Source organism: Schistocerca gregaria, chromosome 1 (assembly GCF_023897955.1).
Source record: "Schistocerca gregaria isolate iqSchGreg1 chromosome 1, iqSchGreg1.2, whole genome shotgun sequence".
In the NCBI taxonomy this organism is placed as follows: Eukaryota; Metazoa; Arthropoda; class Insecta; order Orthoptera; family Acrididae; genus Schistocerca; species Schistocerca gregaria.
In genome coordinates this window covers 1,032,853,385-1,032,878,097 of record NC_064920.1, presented here as the reverse complement: position 1 = coordinate 1,032,878,097, position 24,713 = coordinate 1,032,853,385, and the positions used below count along the sequence as shown (strand labels likewise).

Genomic DNA, 24,713 nt, shown 5'->3' with positions numbered 1-24,713 from the left:
TAGGCGATGTAGACCAATTTCGCACGACGCCCTGTTCTTGCTACCCACCGTAAGTTAAAAATCTCCAACTAACACTACAACATGACCAGAAAAAATACGCGAAATATCCTCCTAGTTACCTCGTAATATAGTGTCGGACCTGCTTTCGCATGACGTAGTGCAGCAACTCGAGGTGTCACGGACTCAGAAAGTCATTGCAAGTTCCCTGCAGAAAAGTGTTGCCAGTGCAGAATTCTGTGCACGCACAGATTTTTTTTTCGATTATGTCCCATAAATGTTCAATGGGATTCATCTGTATCACGCGTGTCCCCTGCAACAACAAAAGACGAACCAGCAAACGAAAACGAAATTTTAATAAAGGACAGTGGAACATACAAGGGTTAAGTTTTAAGAAGACGAATAATTAGATAAGTTTCTGGTGGGCATCGACGAGGAACCGCTTTTCTTGTATAAAGGTTCTCCTGTATCATGGCTATCTCCCAGAAGGCTGCTATCTGCCTAGTGAGTGGCGCCAGTCTGTTTCCCATCTTCGTCCTCTCCAAATACGTTGCATCTTCTCCTGAAGTTGTGTGTGAGCCTATACATGGTATCTGTCTAAATGTTACCTAATAATTCAGTGAAATATCAGCGGACATGAGAATACTTGCCTGTCTACTTAAGGATCCATTCTCCTCAGCTAGGCTTTAAAATAAGTGACTTTTATGATCTTTTGGAAGAACTAATCAAGCAACCAACGTAAATCTTTTTACACATTACTTATTAATTCTTTGAAAATATTTCTGATCTTTTTAAGAAATTCAGTCATCATTAATCCTTCCAACCTAGGAGCTGAAGTTGCTCTGTCCAAACTGAGGTGTGTCCATGATGGACACAGTTTTCCTGCATTATATCTCAAGCTGACGGAATGGACTGCAGGTATACTAATGAAGATATCTCTCTGAGATTTGGCAGAATTACGTTTCGGGCATGTCCTTAAGGGGTAGTAAGCTATTTTTTATTTTAATTTCTTTATTTATTATTGCAAAAAATGTGACAAAAAACACACGACAAAACAACAGCTTTGTTTCACACGTCAATCATTTGATACTTTTTGCGCAATATCGTGTAGATTAAGAACATTATTTTTATTTATTTCAAAAAGATGTGCAGACTGCTGGACGTCCATCATGGACGACTTCATTTTGGGAGAGCAACTTTAACTCCTCGGAAGAGGGGTTTAATGATGACTAAACTTCTAAAAAAAACGAAAATATTATCCAAGAATCAATAAATAAGGTGCAATATGATTTACATTGATTGTGTCATTATTTTTTCCAAAAAATCTTAAAAATCACTTATTTTATAGGCTGACTGAGCACAATGGGCCACGGACCCTTAAGACAATTCAGTTTCAATTTAGCAGAAGTTTCCACTTATCAGCAGTTGCCTGTTCTCAGATGCTGCAAACTTCTACCCTGCCAGTCTTCTTCCGACAGATCTCTCATTGCCATAGCTTTGGCTCTATTTACCCTACACTTGCCCTCGGCCTCCCTCGTTTCCTTCTCCTTGTCGGAGACCAGTTGCGCAAACACTGCGGCCATCGTTGATCTTCCATCCAACAGACGTGTCCATACCGTCTCAGCGCTCCAACAACAATCCTATCTGTCAGAGACTGGCTCCACGACAGAGGTCTCCGTTCTTATATATTCATTCGTCAGTCGATCCAAGCGGGTCGTTCCCATGCTCCGTCGTAACATGTTCACTCCGACATCGTTGATCTTCCATCCAACAGACGTGTCCATACCGTCTCAGCGCTCCAACAACAATCCTATCTGTCAGAGACTGGCTCCACGGCAGAGGTCTCCATTCTTATATATTCATTCGTCAGTCGATCCAAGCGGGTCGTTCCCATGCTCCGTCGTAACATGTTCACTCCGACAGCCTCAATTTCCCCCTTTGCCTCTCGTTCAATGTCCAACACCCTGTGCCATATGTCAAAATGCTTTCAACCACAGCACATAAGACTTCTTTCTTTATTCGCGTAGATATGTGCCGACTCCAAAAAGTACCATTTAATTCTTTTAACAGGCTCCCTCTCTTGACTTATTCAATGAGATATGTCCAAGTTACACTATATATGTCCAGTCTTATCGATTAGTAAACCCAGATTGTTGATAGCCTCCACATTTCTTACCCAGCCAAATTCAAAATCAGAACCCTCGCCTTCCCCCTTCCATCGACATGATATTCCGTTTTATCCCTACTGACTGTTAGTCTCCATTGCTTATAAGTACCCCTCCACCACACACCGTTGGATGGATTGCGGAGTATAAATGTAGACGTAGTTTAGCTGCACTGTTGGAGGAAGTAGTGAACTTGGAAGGAGCAAATAGGATAGCAATGGAGCAGTTGTTATTAGAATATGAGGATTTGTTTAATCCCAGTAGATCTTTGTCATCAACCCCAGAGACACAGCATAGGATCCCAATTCCAAATGAACAGCCTGTGTGTCACTAGATGTAGTTTAACTTTCTCATTTAAAAAATGGCATCAGTCTTATCCGGAGTCATAAGTGTTTGTTCGTCGACAAACAGTAACGAAGGTGAAATTTGATGCTGTAGTGTGACACACAAACTTCTGCACTGTCTATTTCAGTAACCAAGAACAACTTCGAAATACAACTTAAATAGGGTTGGCTACATAGAACATCCTTGTCTTAATCCTTGACTTGTTTCAAAACCTCCTGATATCTTACCATCACAGCTGCCTCTCATTAGTGGTATATCCTACTCACCAACTCTCGCGAAAGTTATTCTGTATTTTCCCGACTCTCTGCCCCTCTGGTGGAGTCAGTGGTGGTATAGATTCCATTCAACTAAGTACCTGGGTGTTAAAATTACGAACAACTTCAGTTGGAAGGACCACATAGATAATATTGTCGGGAAGGCGAGCCAAAGGTTGCGTTTCATTGGCAGGACACTTAGAAGATGCCACAAGTCCACTAAAGAGACAGCTTACACTACACTCGTTCGTCCTCTGTTAGAATATTGCTGCGCGGTGTGGGATCCTTACCAGGTGGGATTGACGGAGGACATCGAAAGGGTGCAAAAAAGGGCAGCTCGTTTTGTATTATCGCGTTATAGGGGAGAGAGTGTGGCAGATATGATACACGAGTTGGGATGGAAGTCATTACAGCATAGACCTTTTTACGAAATTTCAGTCACCAACTTTCTCTTACGAATGCGAAAATATTTTGTTGAGCCCAACCTACATAGGTAGGAATGATCATCAAAATAAAATAAGAGAAATCAGAGCTCGAACAGAAAGGTTTAGGTGTTCGTTTTTCCCGCTCGCTGTTCGGGAGTGGAATAGTAGAGAGATAGTATGATTGTGGTTCGATGAACCCTCTGCCAAGCACTTAAATGTGAATTGCAGAGTAGTCATGTAGATGTAGATGTAGATGCCAGAGAGTAACATGTCATGAGAACGTGGTTCGCTAGGCAGCGAGTGCGGATTAGCGAAGAGTTTCTGGATTAGCAGCGGCACGTGGAAGGTGGCGAGCCGGGCCGGTGCTGGGAACAGACCCATGTTTCTGTCGGAAAACTTTTTGTCTACACCTGGAGTGACAGCGCGGCCTCGTTGGGGTTGAGGGCTAATAAAAAAAAAAGACACCTTTCCTAGATTCAAGTATTTGCTGGTCACACAGTACTGGTATTCTTAGACGTGTTGGCAGTGAACGGTGTACACGCTTTCGTATCCTGTATCTGTTGTCCGGAAGAGAGCGTCTGTGAAAGGAAAACTAGAAGGTCTAGATAGCCTTCAAAACACTATCGGTGCACCCTGGTTGCATTTACGGACAAGTAATTTTTCGGTCCAAGGAAGCTGAGTAGTTCTGCTATTTTGTGTCGCGTACATGTGTGGGTCGGTGGCAACTGATTTATGTTTCAGGTTTTATCATGCCAATTTCATGATGTGTATAATGTATCGCCAAGAAGTGTACACAGGACTGAAGTGTGAAATAAAATATGATTGCAAGCTTACGCCACTGTAAACCCACTGAGGTAGCCGTGGACAAATTCTTATTCTGCAGACCAATCTTCGAGTTAAGTAATCACCTTTGTAATTGAACAATTCGCGTCTCCTTATTTGGCGTTCATCTGAAGGCGTTCTGCGCCTTAGCTTGTTTTGAAATTGTGTAGCACTTCCGCACAGTACTTGAGCAAATCTTAAACTGTGCCACGAGCGAAACTGGTGTGCGTAAAACCTGTGGGTGGGGGCCCGCTGTAATTGTTATTGTGTATTTTAAGTTAGGTTGTTAAATTGATTTTATCTGAAGATTGTTTTGAAATTTGAATTGAATTCAGTTTATCATTATAAATTTTTTTAAGGGTTTACTGTACACATTTGTAAGATGGATTTGGAGATTTAAATTTTAATGTCAATTGGTTACCTAGTTTAGGCTGAAACTTCTAATTGATTTCGTTTTTATTGCCTTAAGCTTAAATTTGACATCATTGTGTCACCGCTATTTGTCATCAGTATTGGATCAAGGTTAATATTTAATCAAGGGTGTTGTAATGGTTACCATTAAAAAATAGAGTTGCGCAACATGGGTTTTTTGTAAACATTGAGTAGAAATTTCTTGTTAATAAATATGTCTTAAAAACATGTCAGAATTAATTTTTGCCCGGCACCTTACCACTTCCTTCAGCTCCTACTATACCAGCACCATCCACTCCAACCTTTTCCAGTGCTGTCCACAGTAATTTTCTTGGGACAGAATCATAGGCCTTTTCTATATCAACAAACATCAAATGGAGATCTTGAATTTTTTTCCAATCGTTTTCTGACACATCTGGCGTACACAGAGGATGTTATCAACACAGATCTTCCCAGCAGTAAAACCCGATTGCCCCTGCTATAAAAGACAACATACTAAAATCCTATTGAAAACCGTATCCCGTCGAGAGCAAGGCTACCACGCATAAATCTGCTGAGTGTTGGACGACTGCTGAGCGATTATAGACCAGCAAGGCTTAGTAATACTTCCGTCGTCTTGATGAGTAATTTTCACACAAGTCATTGCCGTTATCAGTGCGAAAATGGTTGTTTTTAGCTCACGCAGAGGAGTCTATAAATAAATTGGTGGCAATTAATGAAGACACAGACCTGATTGTTACTCGATTCATTTTGTTGGCAATGTATCACTCTATTGTCATTCACGTCTATTGCTGATGTGCTCATTTTGTTGGCATATTGGCAATGTGTCACTCTTTTCTCATCCGCCTCTATTGCTGTTGTTTGCGCCTCATATCAAAGGCACTTGCTTTTCTAATGTTCCCGTATCTGTTATTCTGAATGGTGTTATTTGCCAGAAAACGACCACGTACGCCAGAGAGCATATACTTCATAACCGGTGCAGCATCAAAAACGTCCCCTCCTGTAGCGGGTATCTGCTTACCATCGCACTCGAATAAGTCATCATTTTACGTGCTCTCCGCCTTCGTTCTGAATACGTAAATTTATTCGGCGCTACTCGCCAACGGCTTCAAAAACAAGAGATCGCAATAGTATTCTGAACCTAGTTCACACCCAGCTAGTCAGCCGTTTTTTTTTGCTTTTTTTTTCACGCTTTTGGAACGGCGTACAATTTCACATACCTGCACCGCTGAAAAACTTAGCTTCATTTGGTAGCTACAAACCACTTGCTGTTTGACAGACAATAATTTACGGGTTACCATTACCTGTCCATGAATTTTTAATCGTCCGGGCGGCGGATGAAATATGAACCGCGTCGACAAGCGTCGCATTGTTTCATTTATTCAGCAGTATCAATATATTGACAAATGTAGATTGCTGGAAGCGGTGCGTATACTCTGTAACAATAACGGCTCTGCTTCCTGCCGAGATACGGAAATGTGACACAGCCATACAACATACTGGCCCTACACTGTACGTATTTATTTATTTGTCTCTGAAAATATAAATTTACTGTCCATATAACACAGACGGCAGTAGACAATAATCGCTGCTATGTCCGTAGCGTCTGAGTTTCTTACTTCATATTTTTGTGTCCACGTATTTCTGTATAAAGAAGCAGCTTTTCTTTTCCACCAGTAACTGTGCAGAACCGGCCGCGGTGAACATGCGGTTCTAGACGCTGTAGTACGGAACCGCGAGACTGCTACGGTCACAGGTTCGAATCCTGCCTCGGGCATGGATGTGTGTGATGTCCTTAGGTTAGTTAGGTTTAAGTAGTTCTAAGTTCTAGGGGACTGATGACATTAGATGTTAAGTCCCATAGTGCTCAGAGCCATTTGAACCATTTTTTGAACTGTGCAGAACCTGGTGTTATTTTCTGAGCTGCTTCTTTTAGGCATCTCCCAAACCCGTTGTTACTAAATCCAGTGTTATTCAATGCATCCATAGGGACGTTTCCAAACAGAGCGATGTGAAATAATTACTTCAGTGAGCACTCTTCAGTATTTATTTCAAAAGTACATCACGCTATCCTTCCATTTTACAAACAGTACACTTAGGTGTGTATTGACGTTTTATGGTTATATTCTGTGTAATGTATCCTGAGAGAAAGGGGGTGGGGGGTTACATGAGTTGCCGCACACATTTCTTTAATGCTGCAAGGCACGTTGTCAAAAAGATTAGATTAATTATTCATTCCATAGACCCATAAAAGAGGGAATCCTCCTGGGTGTGGAACATGTCAGATAAATACATTACAGAAATGTAATTAGAAAAACTTGAGTTTCATTAATTTTAATGATCCTCAGTCAATAAACAGTAAAATTACGTTGTTGTTGTTGTTGTCTTCAGTCCTGAGACTGGTTTGATGCAGCTCTCCATGCTACTCTATCCTGTGCAAGCTGCTTCATCTCCCAGTACCTACTGCAACCTACATCCTTCTGAATCTGCTTAGTGTACTCATCTCTCGGTCTCCCTCTACGATTTTTACCCTCCACGCTGCCCTCCAATGCTAAATTTGTGATCCCTTGATGCCTCAAAACATGTCCTACCAACCGATCCCTTCTTCTAGTCAAGTTGTGCCACAAACTTCTCTTCTCCCCAATCCTATTCAATACCTCCTCATTAGTTACGTGATCTATCCACCTTATCTTCAGTATTCTTCTGTAGCACCACATTTCGAAAGCTTCTATTCTCTTCTTGTCCAAACTAGTTATCGTCCATGTTTCACTTCCATACATGGCTACACTCCAAACAAATACTTTCAGAAACGACTTCCTGATGCATAAATCTATATTCGATGTTAACAAATTTCTCTTCTTCAGAAACGCTTTCCTTGCCATTGCCAGTCTACATTTTATATCCTCTCTACTTCGACCATCATCAGTTATTTTACTTCCTAAATAGCAAAACTCCTTTACTACTTTAAGTGTCTCATTTCCTAATCTAATTCCCTCAGCATCACCCGATTTAATTTGACTACATTCCATTATCCTCGTTTTGCTTTTGTTAATGTTCATCTTATATCCTCCTTTCAAGACACTGTCCATTCCGTTCAACTGCTCTTCCAAGTCCTTTGCCGTCTCTGACAGAATTACAATGTCATCGGCGAACCTCAAAGTTTTTACTTCGTCTCCATGAATTTTAATACCTACTCCAAATTTTTCATTTGTTTCCTTTACTGCTTGCTCAATATACAGATTGAATAACATCGGGGAGAGGCTACAACCCTGTCTCACTCCTTTCCCAACCACTGCTTCCCTTTCATGCCCCTCGACTCTTATGACTGCCATCTGGTTTCTGTACAGATTATAAATAGCCTTTCGCTCCCTGTATTTTACCCCTGCCACCTTTAGAATTTGAAAAAGAGTATTCCAGTCAACATTGTCAAAAGCTTTCTCTAAGTCTACAAATGCTAGAAACGTAGGTTTGCCTTTTCTTAATCTTTCTTCTAAGATAAGTCGTAAGGTCAGTATTGCCTCACGTGTTCCAACATTTCTACGGAATCCAAACTGATCCTCCCCGAGGTCTGCATCTACCAGTTTTTCCATTCGTCTGTAAAGAATTCGCGTTAGTATTTTGCAGCCGTGGCTTATTAAACTGATAGTTCGGTAATTTTCACATCTGTCAGCACCTGCTTTCTTTGGGATTGGAATTATTATATTCTTCTTGAAGTCTGAGGGTATTTCGCCTGTCTCATACATCTTGCTCACCAGCTGGTAGAGTTTTGTCAGGACTGGTTGTCCCAAGGCCGTCAGTAGTTCTAATGGAATGTTGTCTACTCCGGGGGCCTTGTTTCGACTCAGGTCTTTCAGTGCTCTGTCAAACTCTTCACGCAGTATCGTATCTCCCATTTCGTCTTCATCTACATCCTCTTCCATTTCCATAATATTGTCCTCAAGTACATCGCCCTTGTATAAACCTTCTATATACTCCTTCCACCTTTCTGCCTTCCCTTCTTTGCTTAGAACTGGGCTGCCATCTGAGCTCTTGATATTCGTACACGTGTTTCTCTTCTCTCCAAAGGTCTCTTTAATTTTCCTGTAGGCAGTATCTATCTTTCCCCTAGTGAGATAAGCTTCTACATCCTTACATTTGTCCTCTAGCCATCCCTGTTTAGCCATTTTGCACTTCCTGTCGATCTCATTTTTGAGACGTTTGTATTCCTTTTTGCCTGCTTCATTTACTGCATTTTTATACTTTCTCCTTTCATCAATTAAATTCAATATTTCTTCTGTTACCCAAAGATTTCTAGCAGCCCTCTTCTTTGTACCTACTTTATCCTCTGCTGCCTTCACTACTACATCCCTCAGAGCTACCCATTCTTCTTCTACTGTATTTCTTTCCCCTATTCCTGTCAATTGTTCCCTTATGCTCTCCCTGAAACTCTGTACAACCTCTGGTTCTTTCAGTTTATCCAGGTCCCATCTCCTTAATTTCCCACATTTTTGCAGTTTCTTCAGTTTTAATCTACAGGTCATAACCAATAGATTGTGGTCAGAGTCCACATCTGCCCCTGGAAATGTCTTACAACTTAAAACCTGGTTCCTAAATCTCTGTCTTACCATTATATAATCTATCTGATACCTTTTAGTATCTCCAGGGTTCTTCCACGTATACAACCTTCTTTCATGATTCTTAAACCAAGTGTTAGCTATGATTAAGTTGTGCTCTGTGCAAAATTCTACTAGGCGGCTTCCTCTTTCATTTCTTAGCCCCAATCCATATTCACCTACTATGTTTCCTTCTCTCCCTTTTCCTACACTCGAATTCCAGTCACCCATTACTATTAAATTACTATTTAATTATGTACATGAATTAAATGTAAGTTTCTAATATTTACAGGTTTAATACTTACATCTGCTTAAGGTCGAGTTTTTATATGTCTTTTTTCTGCACTTGTTTTGGGTGTGCTCAGAAGCGGTATTAATACATCTATCTTTCTTTCATTTTGTTTTAAATTTCTTAAAAATCAACAATATTAATGAAAAAGTAATAAACAATTAATGTAAATCAACAGAGCTACAAGGTTAATCTGCAAGTTGTTATTGGATATATTTGAACACCCCGACAAATATTAGGGAAACGAAAGCAGAGTATGGAGTATCAGCAATTACATTTAGGACTGAGTTGTTTAATAACATTTGTAATCCAAAGAGAAAAATATTTTATATCATAGAAATTATTGAAAGGTGAACTTTGATGTACGTAAACGAAGACAGAATTAACAAAGTGAGCATGTCAGAAGACTTCACAGTTGGATATGGACTGCTAGTGATACGAGGCTGTTGGGTTCCAGCACGGCGTTCCGTATTACCCTCCGGAACCCACCGATTCCATATTCTGCTAACAGTCATTGGATCTCGACCAATGTCGCGATACAATAAACCGCAGTCACGACAGGCTACAATCCGTCCTTTACCAAAGGCGGAAACGTGACGGTACTCATTTCTCCTCCTTACACGAGGCATCACAACGTTTCACAAGGCAACGCCGGCCAACTGCTGTTTGTGTATGAGAAATCGGTTGGAAGCATTCCTCATGTCAGCACGTTGTAGGTGTCGCCACCGGGGCCAACCTTGTGTGAATGCTCTGAAAAGCTAATCATTTTCATATCACAGCATCTTCTTCCTGTCGGTTAAATTTCGCGTCTATAGCACGTTATCTTAGTGGTGTAGCAATTTTAATGACCAGAAGTATATTTTATGGGATGGAAGGAACAGTCGTGGACGGACAGAACCATTCACATGTAAAGTTTTAATATTCATTGATCGGAAGAACTTCCTGAAAATGGCGGCCAGCTTTACAGACATGGACCCAGATGAACGTTTCATCATAATTCTGAACAACACACACTGCAATAACCAGCTGTTCTCTCATGCTCTGTATCTCTCTCTCTTATTTGCACAATGACATACATACACACACACACACACACACACACACACACACACACACACACACACACACACACACACACACACACACACATTACATAACCATGGAAAATGTGCAGACTAAGTTCATCAAAAGAAAGTTTTAATTTTTCTCCTAAAATCCATAAACTGTTCCATTTGCTGTAAAATTAACGATCTCTTCCATTTCAATCACTGTCTGATAAAAAATGTAAAACTAGGCCCCGACTCTGAAATGCCCATGACATAAACGAGTAAATAAAAAAGGTCACTGGAGGCGGTGTTTAATTATTAGAATACTGTCAGTTAAAGTAACAATGTCAGTCGCCTAACAAAGATGTGATGTATGTTAATAACTATAGCATGTACTGTGTTGTGGGTTGTATTTTAGAATTCTTCTTCTTTTTAGGACACCAGAGACTGAAATTTATTGACAGAACACTTAGAAAATGTAACAGGTTTACGAAAGAGACTGCTTACACTACACTTGTCCGCTCTCTTCTGAAGTATTGCTTTGTAGTATGGGATCCGGATAAGATAAGATTGACAAAGAACATCGAAACAGTTCAATGAAGGGCAGCTCCTTTTGTATTATCGCGAAATAAGGGAGAGAGTGCCACGGATATGATACACAAATCGAGTTCGCACGCAAAGATTTAAGTGTTCGCGCGCGCTGTTCGAGAGTGGAACGGTAGGGTAATAGCTTGAAGGTGGTTCGATTAACACTCTGCCAGACATTTAATTGTGAATTGGAGAGTAATCATGTGGACGTAGGTATCCATTTCATGACCATCAGGCGAGTACAGTCGATAACCATTCTTCCTGTAAAAATCAACAAATTTCTAAAGCACATTATAAAAAGCAGATCAGTTGTTAATAAGGTAGTCAGCCAACTGAAACAATCCGTCTTCAACCCCACACCATCTGCGCAAAACTATCATATGATGTTACTGGCGAACATGGTGCAGACAAGCTCCAATCGCTGCCAACTTCTATGGTCCCTTACTGGAATAATACGTGACGCAGTTTTCGTGACAGAGATGCACCATCTTAACTTCTACCCTAGGATATTTACTGAGCAGACAACTGCTGTTCCATCAACAGCAAATGAGGAAACAGTCACGGCAGCATTTTACACATTCATATATTCCTACCCCCATGAACCATGGACCTTGCAGTTGGCGGGGAGGCTTGCGTGCCTCAGCGATACCGATAGCCTTACCGTAGGTGCAACCACAACGGAGGGGTATCTGTTGAGAGGTCAGACAAACGTGTGGTTCTTGAAGAGGAGGCGCAGCCTTTTCAGTAGTTACAGAGGCAAAAGTCTGGATGATTGACTGATCTGGCCTTGTAACACTAACCAAAACGGCCTTGCTGTTGTGGTACTGCGAACGACTAAAACCAAGGCGAAACTACAGCCGTAATTTTTCCCGAGGGCATGCAGCTTTACTCTATGCTTAGATGACGATGCAGTCCTCTTGGGTAAAATATTCCGATTGTAAAATAGTCCCCCCATTCGGATCTCCGGGTGGGGACTACTCAAGAGGACGTAGTTATCAGGAGAAAGAAAATTGGCATTCTCCGGGTCGGAGAGTGGAATGCCAGATCCCTTAATCGGGCAGGTAGGTTAGAAAATTTAAAAAGGGAGATGGATAGGTTAAAGTTAGATATAGTGGGAATTAGTGAAGTTCGGTGGCAGGAGGAACAAGACTTTTGGTCAGGTGAATACAGGGTTATAAATACAAAATCAAATAGGGGTAATGCAGGAGTAGGTTTAAAAGTGAATAAAAAAATAGGAGTGCGGGTAAGCTACTACAAACAGCGTAGTGAACGCGTTATTGTGGCTAAGATAGGCACGAAGCCCACGCCTACTACAGTTGTACAAGTTTATATGCCAACTAGCTCTGCAGATGATGAAGAAATTGATGACATGTATGATGAGATAAAGGAAATTATTCAGGTAGTGAAGGTAGACGAAAATTTAATAGCCATGCGTCACTGGAATTCGACAGTAGGAAAAGGAAGAGTAGGAAACGTATTAGGTGAATATGGATTGGGGCTAAGAAATGCAAGAGGAAGCCGCCTGGTAGAATTTTGGACAGAGCATAACTTAATCATAGCTAACAGTTTGTTCAAGAATCATGGAAGAAGGTTGTATACATGGAAGAACCCTGGAGATACTAGAAGATTTCAGATGACTATATAATGGTAAGACAGAGATTTAGGAACCAGATTTTAAATTGTAAGACATTTCCAGGGGCAGATGAGGACTCTGGCCACAATCTATTGGTTATGAACTGTAGATTAAAACTGAAGAAACTGGAAAAAGGTGGGAATTTAAGGAGATGGGACCTGGATAAACTGACAAACCAGAGGTTATACAGAGTTTCAGGGAGAGCATAAGGGAACAATTGACAGGAATGGGGGAAATAAATACAGTTGTAGAAGAATGGGTAGCTCTGAGGGATGAAGTAGTAAAGGCAGCAGAGGATCAAGTAGGTAAAAAGACGAGGGCTAGTAGCAATCCTTGGGTAGCAGGATAAATATTGAATTTAATTGTTGAAAGGAGAAAATATAAAAACGCAGTAAATGAAGCAAACAAAAAGTACTACAGACGTCTGAAAAATGAGATCGACAGGAAGTGCAAAATGACTAAGCAGGGATGGGTAGAGAACAATGTAAGGATGTAGAGGGTTATCTCACTAGAGGTAAGATAGAGACTAAAGGTAAAGAGACCTTTGGAGAAAAGAGAGCCACTTGTATGAATATCAAGAGCTCAGATGGAAACCCAGTTCTAAGCAAAGAAGGAAAAGCAGAAAGGTGGAAGGAGTATATAGAGGGTCTATACAACGGCGATGTACTTGAGTACAATATTGTGGAAATGGAAGAGGAAGTAGATGAAGATGAAATGGGAGATACGACACTGCGTTGACAGAGCATTGAAAGACCTGAGTGGAAACAAGGCCCTGGGAGTAGACAACATTTCGTTGGAACTACTGATGCCTTGGGAGAGCCAGTCCTGACAAAACTCTACCATCTGGTGAGCACGATGTATGAGAAACGTGAAATACACTATGAATTCAAGAAGAATATAATAATTCCAATCCCAAAGAAAGCAGGTGCTGACAGATGTGAAAATTACCGAACTATCATTTTAATAAGTCACAGCTGCAAAATTCTTTACAAACGAATGGAAGAACTGGTAGAAGCTGACCTCGGCGAAGATCAGTCTGGACTCCGCAGAAATGTTGGAACACGTGAGGCAATACTGACCTTACGATTTATCTTAGAAAATAGATTAAGGAAAAGCAAACCTACGTTTCTAGCATTTGTAGACTTAGAGAAAGCTTTTGACAATGTTGACTGGAATACTGTCTTTCAAATTCTAAAGGTGACAGGGGTAAAATACAGGGAGCGAAAGGCTATTTACAATTTGTACAGAAACCAGATGGCAGTTATGAGTCTGGGGGCATGAAAGGGAAGCAGCGGTTGGGAAGGGAGTGAGGCAGGGTTGTAGCCTGTCCCCGATGTTATTCAATCTGTATATTGAGCAAGCAGTAAATAAAACAAAAGAAAAATTCGGAGTAGGTATTAAAATCCATGGAGAAGAAATAAAAACGTTGAGGTTCGCCGATGACATTGTAATTCTGTCAGAGACCGTAAAGGACTTGGAAGAGCAGTTAAACGGATTGGACAGTGTGTTGAAAGGAGGATATAAGATGAACATCAACAAAAGCAAAACGAGGATAATGGAATGTAGTCGAATTAAGTCGGGTGATGCTGAGGGAATTAGATTAGGAAATGAGACACTTAAAGTAGTAAAGAAGTTTTGCTATTTGGGGAGCAAAAAAACTGATGATGGTCGAAGTAGAGAGGATATAAAATGTAGACTGGCAATGGCAAGGAAAGCGTTTCTGAAGAAGAGAAATTTGTTAACATCGAGTATAGATTTAAGTGTCAGGAAGTCGTTTCTGAAAGTATTTGTATGGGTTGTAGCCATGTATGGAAGTGAAACATGGATGATAAATAGTTTGGACAAGAAGAGAATAGAAGCTTTCGAAATGTAGTGCTACAGAAGAATGCTGAAGATTAGACGGGTAGATCACATAACTAATGAGGAGGTATTGAACAGAACTGGGGAGAAGAGGAGTTTGTGGCACAACTTGACAAGAAGAAGGGACAGCTTGGTAGGACGTGTTCTGAGGCATCAAGGGATCACCAATTTAGCATTGGAGGGCATCTTGGAGGGTAAAAATCGTAGAGGGAGACCAAGAGATGTATACACTAAGCAGTTTCAGAAGTATGTAGGTTGCATTAAGTACTGGGAGATGAAGAAGCTTGCACAAGATAGAGTAGCGTGGAGAGCTGCATCAAACCAGTCTCAGGACTGAAGACAACAACAACAACAACGGATTCAGTTGACATTAATAGCGAATAGGAAAATTAACAAAAAGAAGCACTTTTCATACACATTAGTAAGTAGTAAAGGACAGATTAGGAACAAAGGATGTCGTTGCAGGAAGAGCACTTTCTTATCTTTAGAGTCTTGACATCCAGATCTCAGGCAATTGCGTTTATTATATTTTACTGACATCAGCTTAAGTACTTTTTTATCACCAAAGCTACCGCGCTCCCCTGGCCACAGTGTGCCCGAATCCCGCCCCAACCTCCCTTCAACAACTGTCCCCCCACCCTCTGTGCCACCGACCTAAACCCCAAAACCCCCACTCAGCGACTTACATGCAATGCGGTATTCGATCTGCTGTACTGTAGATAAGCTGTAATCTGGTGATGTCAGGAGATTAATTTAATAGTTAAAGCCCATAACGTCGACGTAAACACCATCAATTCTTTGCTACCTGAACGCATGCCTAGGTCTCATGTGCACAGTTATATCAATTTTGTAATAACTATAGTTAATATGTTATTACAAAAACAGTTCTGTTACACTGAAGCGCCAAAGAAATTGGTTTAGGCATGCGTATTCAAATACAGAAATATGTAGACAGGCATATTATGGCGCTGCGGTCGCCAAAGCCTGTACGTGTCTGGCACATTTGTCACATCGGTTTGTGCTGGTACAGTGGCAGGTTATCAAGATTTGAGTTTGAACGAGGTTTCATAGTTGTCGCACGAGCGATGGGACACAACATCTCCGAGGTAGCGATGAAGTGGCTTTTTTCCGTACGACCATTTCACGAGTGTGCCGCGAATTTCAGGAATCTAGTAAAACACCAAATCTAAGGGCGGAAAGTGACGACCGAAGAGAATCACTCAACGTGACACAAGTGCAACCCTTCCGCAAATTGCTGCAGATTTCAATACTGGGCCATTAACAAGTGTCAGCGTGTGAACCATTCGACGAAACATCATCGATATGGGCTTTCGGAGCCTTGTGTACCCTTGATGACTGCACGGCACAAAGCTTTACGCCTCGCCTGGACCCGTTAACACCGACATTGGGCTGCTGATGATTGGAAACATGTTTCCTGGTCGGGTGAGTCTCGTTTCAAATTGTATCGAGTGGATGGACGTGTTCGGGTACGGAGACAATCTCATGAATCCATTGATCTTGCATGTCAGGATGGGAATGTTTATGTTGATGGATGCTTTGTAATGGTGTGGAGCGTGCGCAGTTGGAGGGATTTGGGACCCCTGATACCTCTAGATACGACGCTGACAGGTGACACATACGTAAGCATCGTGTCTGATCATCTGCATCCATTCATGTCCATTGTGCAATCCGACGGACTTGAGCAATCCCAGCAGTACAATGGGACACCCCACACGTCCAGAAGTGCTACAGAGTCGCTCCAGGAACACTCTTCCGAGTTTAAACACTTGCCCTGGCCACCAAATTCCCGAGACATGAACATTGTTGAATATATCTCGTATGCCTTGGGAACTTCATGTTCAGAAGAAATCTCCATCCCTTCGTACTCTTACGGATTTATGGACAGCAATGTAAGAGTCGCGGTGTCAGTTACCTCCAGCACTACTTTAGACTTTAGTCGAGTCCTTGCCAAGTCGCGTTGCGGCACTTCTGCGTGCTCGCACGGGCCCTACACCATATTAGGGAGGTGTACCAGTTTCTTTGGCTCTTCAGTGTGTATTGCTATGTTTTTAAATATTGTAGAAATGCAATTGACAGGGCGCACGATTTATCTACCTCAAAGAACCAGCAAAATACCTGTAAGGAATTTCACTTCCTCATAAGCACACCCACCTGCAGTGTTAATATGAGCAGCAGGAAATCTCTTGCGCGGAGTTTTGCCTGCCACATGTTTGTGTCCTTTCTTCTAATTATTGAGGTGACCATATGGGGCAGAATAATGTATGTAGACTCATTAATTTGTAAATAATTTCGTCAGTCACCAGTTTCGAACAAGAGTTCTTGGACAAACTATAAAGTACTCAGCTGATGTCCAGTTGAAAGCTGTCTTTTCTGCCATTTTCTTACGGTTTTCTTTTAAACGAGAATAGCAGTGATAGCAAAATCAACGAATTCCTCCTCGTTTATAGCCATAGTCGTTTACTGTGAACATTTCACATTTCGTGGTCACAGACCACTGCGGTCTGATGGTGCTGCTTAGGGTGTTTCTTCAGAAGATTCCCCCTAATTTGGACCAACACAAAAAAGACTCATGCCTAATAGACTACCCATGTGTGACAACCTTATTGTTGTAAATGTACTGTACCTGCTCGGTATCTTGAACGCGACTATAAACAGGTGCTTTACAAGCCAGTGCTTGGGAATTCATAGTTTGGACCTGTGGGGCGTCAAAGTTTGAAAACGGTTCAGATACAGTGACCCGTACGTTCCACTTTCCGTTAAGATAGTCGGCCGTCGTGGGCAATACGTTCTAGGCGCTTCAGTCTGGAACCGCGCGACCGCTACGGTCGCAGGTTCGAATCCTGCCTCTGGCATGGATGTGTGTGATGTCCTTGGGTTACTTAGGTTAAGTAATTCTAAGTCCTAGGGACTGATGACTTCAGATGTTAAGTCCCGTAGTGCTCAGAGCCATTTGAACCATTTTGAACCGTTAAGATAACCAACAAGAGCCTCACAGCAAAACTGTTGAGGCTTTTGCGTTCTCTTTAGGATATTTTGCCTGTTGGCTTTCGTCCCGGATATCATTTGTTTAATGATTTTTCTGACGTTTCGCCACCAGCGATAGAGGGCGAATCTTTGAGAAAGCCAACCATTCATGCAGGAGAAATAGCAGAAAAATCATTAAACAAAAATGTGCCAAGACGAAGTCCATATGTCACGCCTGAATAATGCCCTTAAGTAGACTATATGATCAAAAGACACTCCCATTATTATTGAATTGGCCACTAGACATCAAGACAGGCGGGCTTACCGATGTAAAAGAAAGAGGGATGAGCAGTTACAGCAGAATGGCTCACTGAGGAGACATCAGTGACTTAGAATTAGTCACTGGATGTCACAAGAGTGACATATCAATCAGCGACATTTCAACCCTTCGAAAGCTGCCCACTTTTATGTTGATGATGTGATTGTGAGGTGGAAAAACGAAGGAAGAACCACAGTTAAATCAAGACCAAGCAGACGTCATGTTCTGACGAAGAGGTACCGTTGAACATTGTGGACGCTGATTGTAAAATCTTGTATGAAACCATCGGAAGGAACACTCGCGAGTTCCGAAACGCTACCAGCAGTCCAGCGAGTACAATTACTGTGAGAAGGGAGTTAAAAAGAATGAGACACAATGGTGGAGCAGCTGTCCATAAACCACATATTTTTGTAGTGATGCTTGAGGTGGTGATAAGAGCGACACTAATGGATAGTGGATGACAGGAAACGAATGGTTTGGGGTGATGAATCATGCTGTACCCTGTAAAAATCCGGTAGAAAGGTTTGGACATCACGCATAGTGCCAACAGCGAAGTACGGAGGTGGTGTTACGGTACGGGTTTTGCTCCTCGTTAGGGTGTGATCCTACTCCGTTTAAGAAAACACTAAAAGCGGAAGGATATGAACATATTTTACAGCTACGTGTATTGTGCACGGCAGAGAAAAATTTCGGAAGTGATGATTGCACCAGCAGGACAATGTATCGCGTCTTAAAGCAGCGTCTGTGAGTCAAGGTTTGTGGACAATAACTTTTCCGAAACGGACTATCCTGGCAACAGTCCTGACAAGGACCCAATGGAACACCTCTGTGATCGGTTAGGACATCGACTACGCTCCAGATCCTAGCATCCATCACTATCTCCTCTTGTTTCGGTTCTTGAGGAATAATGGACTTCCATTCCCCTACATACAATCCTACACTTCATTGAAAGTGTCCACTGCAGAATTTAACCCTTTATGAAGGCAAAGAGTGGACACATCCCACAGCAGTGTAGTAGGTTTCCGGATAATTTTTGTCAGATAGTGTATTTGATAGTTACAACTGATTCAAATTGTTGATCGGGGTTGGCATAATTTAAAATTATCGAGTATTTCCCAAAGTTCCTCACATTTATTTCGTTTTTGCCATTGTTTGTCAGCTGTCAGCTTGAGTAAAGCAAGTCATGACCGATTACATTCTTATCCAAAACAAGTTTAAGAACAAGCTTTGGGTCCTGATATATAAGCCAGTCCTCCCCCCATGAACCATGGACCTTGCCGTTAGTGGGGAGGCTTGCGTGCCTCAGCGATACAGATAGCCGTACCGTAGGTGCAACCACAACGGAGGGGTATCTGTTGAGAGACCAGACAAACGTGTGGTTCCTGAAGAGGGGCAGCAGCCTTTTCAATAGTTGCAGGGGCAACAGTAACAATAATGAAAACGACCTTGCTGTGCTGGTACTGCGAACGGCTGAAAGCAAGGGAAACTACGGCCGTAATTTTGCCCGAGGGCATGCAGCTTTAATGTATGATTAAATGATGATGGCGTCCTCTTGGGTAAAATATTCCGGAGGTAAAATAGTCCCCCATTGGTTATGAACTGTAGATTAAAACTGAAGAAACTGCAAAAAGGTGGGAATTTAAGGACATGGGACATGGTTAAACTAAAAGAACAAGAGGTTGTACAGAGTCTCAGGGAGAGCATAAGGGAGCAATTGACAGGAATGGAGGAAAGAAATACAGTAGAAGAAGAATGGGTAGCGTTGAGGGATGAAGTAGTGAAGGCAGCAGAGGATCAAGTAGGTAAAAAGTCGAGGGCTAGTAGAAACCCTTGGGTAACATAAGAAATATTGAATTTAATTGATGAAAGGAGAAAATATAAAAATGCAGTAAATGAAGCGGGCAAAAAGGAATACACACGTCTCAAAAATGAGATCGACAGGAAGTGCAAAATGGCTAAGCAGGGATGGCTAGAGGACAAATGTAAGGATGTAGAGGCTTATCTCACTAGGGGTAAGATAGATACTGCCTACAGGAAAATTAAAGAGACCTTTGGAGATAAGAGAACCACTTGTATGAACATCAAGAGCTCAGATGGAAACCCAGTTCTAAGCAAAGAAGGGAAAGCAGAAAGGTGGAAGGAGTATATAGAGGGTCTATACAAGGGCGATGTACTTGAGGACAATATTATGGAAATGGAAGAGGATGTAGATGAAGATGAAATGGGAGATACGATACTGCGTGTAGAGTTTGACAGAGCACTGAAAGACCTGAGTCGAAACAGTGCCCCCGGAGTAGACAACTTTCCATTGGAACTACTGACGGCCTTGGGAGAGCCAGTCCTGACAAAACTCTACCATCTGGTGAGCAAGATGTATGAGACAGGCGAAATACCCTCAGACTTCAAGAAGAATATAATAATTCCAATCCCAAAGAAAGCAGGTGTTGACAGATGTAAAAATTACCGAACAATCAGTTTAATAAGTCACAGCTGCAAAATACTAACGCGAATTCTTTACAGACGAATGGAAAAACTAGTAGAAGCCGACCTCGGGGAAGATCAGTTTGGATTCCGTAGAAATGTTGGAACATGTGACACAATACTGTCCCTACGACTTACCTTAGAAGCTAGATTAAGGAAGAGCAAACCTACGTTTCTAGCATTTGTAGACTTAGAGAAAGCTTTTGACAATGTTGACTGGAATACTCTCCTTCAAATTCTGCAGGTGGCAGGGTTAAAATACAGAGAGCGAAAGGCTATTTACTATTTGTACAGAAACCAAATGGCAGTTATAAGAATCGAGGGACATGAAAGGGAAGCAGCGGTTGGGAAGGGAGTGAGACAGGGTTGTAGTCTCTCCCCGATGTTATTCAATCTGTATATTGAGCAAGCAGTAAAGGAAACAAAAGAAAATTTCGGAGTATGTATTAAAGTCCATGGAGAAGAAATAAAAACTTTGAGGTTCGCCGATGTCATCGTAATTCTGTCAGAGACAGCAAAGGACTTGGAAGAGCAGTTGAACGGAATGGATACTGTCTTGAAACGAGGATATAAGATGAACATCAACAGCAGTAAAACGAGGATAATGGAATGTAGTCGAATTAAGTCTGGTGATGCTGAGGGAATTAGATTAGGAAATGAGACACTTAAAGTAGTAAAGGAGTTTTGCTATTTGGAGAACAAAATAACTGCTGATGGTCGAAATAGAGAGGATATAAAATATAGACTGGCAATGGCAAGGAAAGCGTTTCTGAAGAAGAGAAATTTGTTAACATCGAGTAAAGATTTAAGTGTCAGGAAGTCGTTTCTGAAAGAATTTGTATGGAGTGTAGCCATGTATGGAAGTGAAACATGGACGATAAACAGTTTGGACAAGAAGAGAATAGAAGCTTTCGAAATGTGGTGCTACAGAAGAATGGTGAAGATTAGATGGGTAGATCTCATAACTAATGAGGGAGTATTGAATAGGATTGAGGAGGAGAGAAGTTTGTGGCACAACTTGACCAGAAGAAGGGATCGGTTGGTAGGACATGTTCTGAGGCATCAAGGGATCGCCAATTTAGTATCGGAGGGCAGCGTAGAGGGTAACAATCGTAGAGGGAGACCAAGAGATGACTACACTAAGCAGATTCAGAAGGATGTGGGTTGCAGTGGGTTCTGGGAGATGAAGAAGCTTGCACAGGATAGAGTAGCATGGAGAGCTGCATCAAATCAGTCTCAGGACTGAAGACCACAACAATACATTATAAGCCAGTGACATTTTGTGAAGTATAGTCAGAACAGTTTTCATAATATGTTCTACACGACTTTTTGCAGTGTGAACACTCTAGGTGAGTTATCGACTTTATTCAGCTGGAACGATCCTCTCGCATTTCCCGGAGATGTGCCCGATGGTTCTTTATGGTGACTCTCAACTGAGAACGCTATATTGAGTTCTGCTAGCTAAGCAGTCGTCAGTGGTATAACATAGCTTGTCGTATGTACCGGTAGTACACATTGTAAGAGGGATTGCTACCGACGGGGGACTACATATGCGTAAACACTACAGCTTCAGTCGTCTAGGGAGCAAAGGTTTCATTTTCAATCAGCAGCGGAGTGTGCGCGGACCTGAAATCTGCTACAGAGTTTCAAGGTTGTCTTTTTTGTTACATCTTCAGCCGTTTTCTGTTGGTGAAATGGACGGTTAAATGAGTGTTTGTATTCATTTTATAGTTTACTGGGAATCAGTTTATCCTTTACAGTTTCTTTCCTCTTTGTACATCTACCAAGATGACTCTTTGCTCCAGTTACTATAAAGCAAACAACACCTAAATTCTGATTCTGAAATGGAACTGTAACGTGACCTTCTCCTCTGGTTCCCAGAATAATACAAATTAAATCAGGATTAAGGAATCCTCAGCGCGCGGCGCCGCGCTCAGGTTCGCTACACACAAGGCTGCTCTTAAACCAGAGAGGCTGGCTGCAGCGATAACGGGCCTCATGTGTGTGTTATGAAAGGCCTAATTAAATGCGACGTAGTAACATGTACACACACGTACACAAACAAACACACATACACACACACACACAAACGGAGAGGCAAGCGAATGCTGAGCTTTATGACTTAATAAAATGGTTAATATGACGGAGTGAATGTGTTTTCAGACAACCGATTAATCTGTACATGGCTTCTGACATTTCAGCCTTGTATACCCAGTCACTCTGATGGACATTTAAAATGTCTAAACTAGGAAAAAGAAGAGGCAATATTTACTAAGAAACATGCCCTAGCCACTTTTTTTTTGACATCATGATACTGCTTGCATCTAGGGCAAACAAACTTAAATAACTAATATAAGAGGCGACCAATAAAGTTTCTCTTGGGGGCCTTGCTGCAGAGTATATGGAACGTAGCGCCGGCATGTAGGCAAGGGATTAGCGTGCAGTTCGTATCATTCCGACATGCATGTGGTAAATGTGTAAACATTAATTATGGCGACGTTGTTACCAAATGCTCCCAAACGAGACCAACGTGATGTAACTCTGTTTACAGACATCCGTCGAAGAATGAAGAATGTGTCTCGAGAGGTTATCAGTTTTTCCCTTATTGTGTGTGTGTGTGTATGTGTGTGTGTGTGTGTGTGTGTGTGTGTGTGTGTGCGTGTGTGTGTTTGCTTTTGTGTTTTGGAGATTAGTATGAAAGGAGTCTAGTTGGGTACACTTATATGTCGCAGCCGAATACTGTAATGATAATATTGTAAACTAAAATGAAACTTGAATATTTTCAACATTTCGCAGCCCTGTCAGCAACTGTATAAATATTAATTTTAATTTTAAAAACCAACACCCTCAGTTGCAAAGTTTTCCTAGCTTTACCTAGGTTGCAGTCGGGATAACCCTAGATTCTTCAGAATAAAATTAACTACCGTTAGTTCATAGTGGACATCGTCAAGCTAAAACTACAAATCCATTAATTATTGTCAGACCGTAAAAACTTATCTGAAACTGCTATGGCCCGCTTCGCGACCGCGATGCCGTTCTAGTACAGCACTCTTGGCAGCCGGCAGCCTGTCGGTGTGGCCGAGCGGTTCTGAGCGCTTCAGTCTGGAACCGCGTGACCGCTACGGTCGCAGGTTGATCCAACCACACCGTCAGTTACGATTGCAGTGGGCACAGGACCATCGGTATTCGACCGCCGATCAATGGAAACATGTCGGCTCTTCGAGTGAATCACATTTTTGCTACACTAGGTTAATGGGCATCTCCACAAATGTAGTCATCAAGATGAATGGCGGCTCGGAACATGCAGCGCGTCTAGGACTCTGGCTAGTGGGAACAGTATTATGGCCGGCCGCGGTGACCGAGCGGTTCTAGGCGCTACAGTCTGGAACCGCGCGACCCGCTACGGTCGCAGGTTCGAATCCTGCCCCGGGCATGGATGTGTGTGATGTCCTTAGGTTAGTTAGGTTTAAGTAGTTCTAAGTTCTAGGGGACTGATGGCCTCAGACGTTAAGTCCCATCGCGCTCAGAGTCATGTGAACCAACAGAGCACGTGTGGGCCCAACATCGGGCGTCAGCTCCACCCTAGTTCCGGTATACGTCCTATGAAGGACCAGTTACAGAAGTTGTGGGCCAGTTTGCCTCAGGAGAGGATAGAAACGAATCAGTGCACGGATCTAAGCCAAGCCGATAAGCAGGCTCGTACCGAAAAGTTCCGTGTAAATTCGAATCGGTTTCGTAATCACTGAAATAAAATCACATACCATCTCAGACAGTGATGCTTCATTTCCGTTCTTCCTCTCCTCGTAGGTGCCGTGCATTTTATGTCAAGCAGTGTTGCCTAATTGACCCTCCTGCAGGAGAGATGCCTCAACTCTGGAGGTATGTCGCTACCCGTCGCCCAGCGGGTCCACTGCCTCCTCCGGCACGCGGCCACCCCCTCCGCTTGCTCTGCCCCTCCTTCCCCCCCCCCCCCCCCCCCCCCGCCCACCTCGTCGCCGGCGGGCCGCGCTATTAGCGCGGCTAATCCGGCTGATGAGGCCTGGCGCTATCCGTAAACGGGAAATGACGGCGGCGGCTCCTCAGCCACTGTGTCAGCGGACACACTCAGTCGCCCGTACTCTCGTGCTCAGCGCTCACACTAACTGAGTGCCAGTGCTGATGGAAACAAGAACCCTTAAAGACCACGAACTGAAACACAAAGGGGAAACGAACGATGCACGTTTCCGGAAACTGTATAATACGAAGTAAACAAACCTGGTCGACGCCACTTTTCGGTGCGTCTGTATACAGACAAATCGAGTCACGATGCCAAAGAACAGAAGGGATAAAACAAGGAAGATTAGGGTTTAACGTCCTGTCGACGATGGGGTCAATACACTACTGGCCATTAAGATTGTTCCACTACGAAGATGACGTGCTACAGACGCGAAATTTAACCAACAGGAAGAAGATGCTGTGATATGCAAATGATTAGCTTTTCAGAGCATTCACACAAGGTTGG

General features: G+C 42.4%; 1 protein-coding gene across 3 annotated transcripts in view; it reads right to left on the bottom strand.

Moving 5' to 3' along the window:
* The window catches only part of LOC126279247 (sodium-dependent dopamine transporter), a 571,586-nt gene that overhangs the window by 444,687 nt on the left and 102,186 nt on the right, over positions 1-24,713 (bottom strand). The window contains exon 1 of one of the 3 annotated variants that reach the window (XM_049979660.1): positions 23,974-24,124. The exons of the other annotated variants lie outside the window; for them this stretch is intronic. Coding sequence (XP_049835617.1) covers positions 23,974-23,996 — 23 coding nt within the window. The 5' untranslated portion in view covers positions 23,997-24,124. Of the gene's footprint in view, positions 1-23,973; positions 24,125-24,713 lie in introns of those variants that run through there. 3 annotated transcript variants of the gene reach the window in all.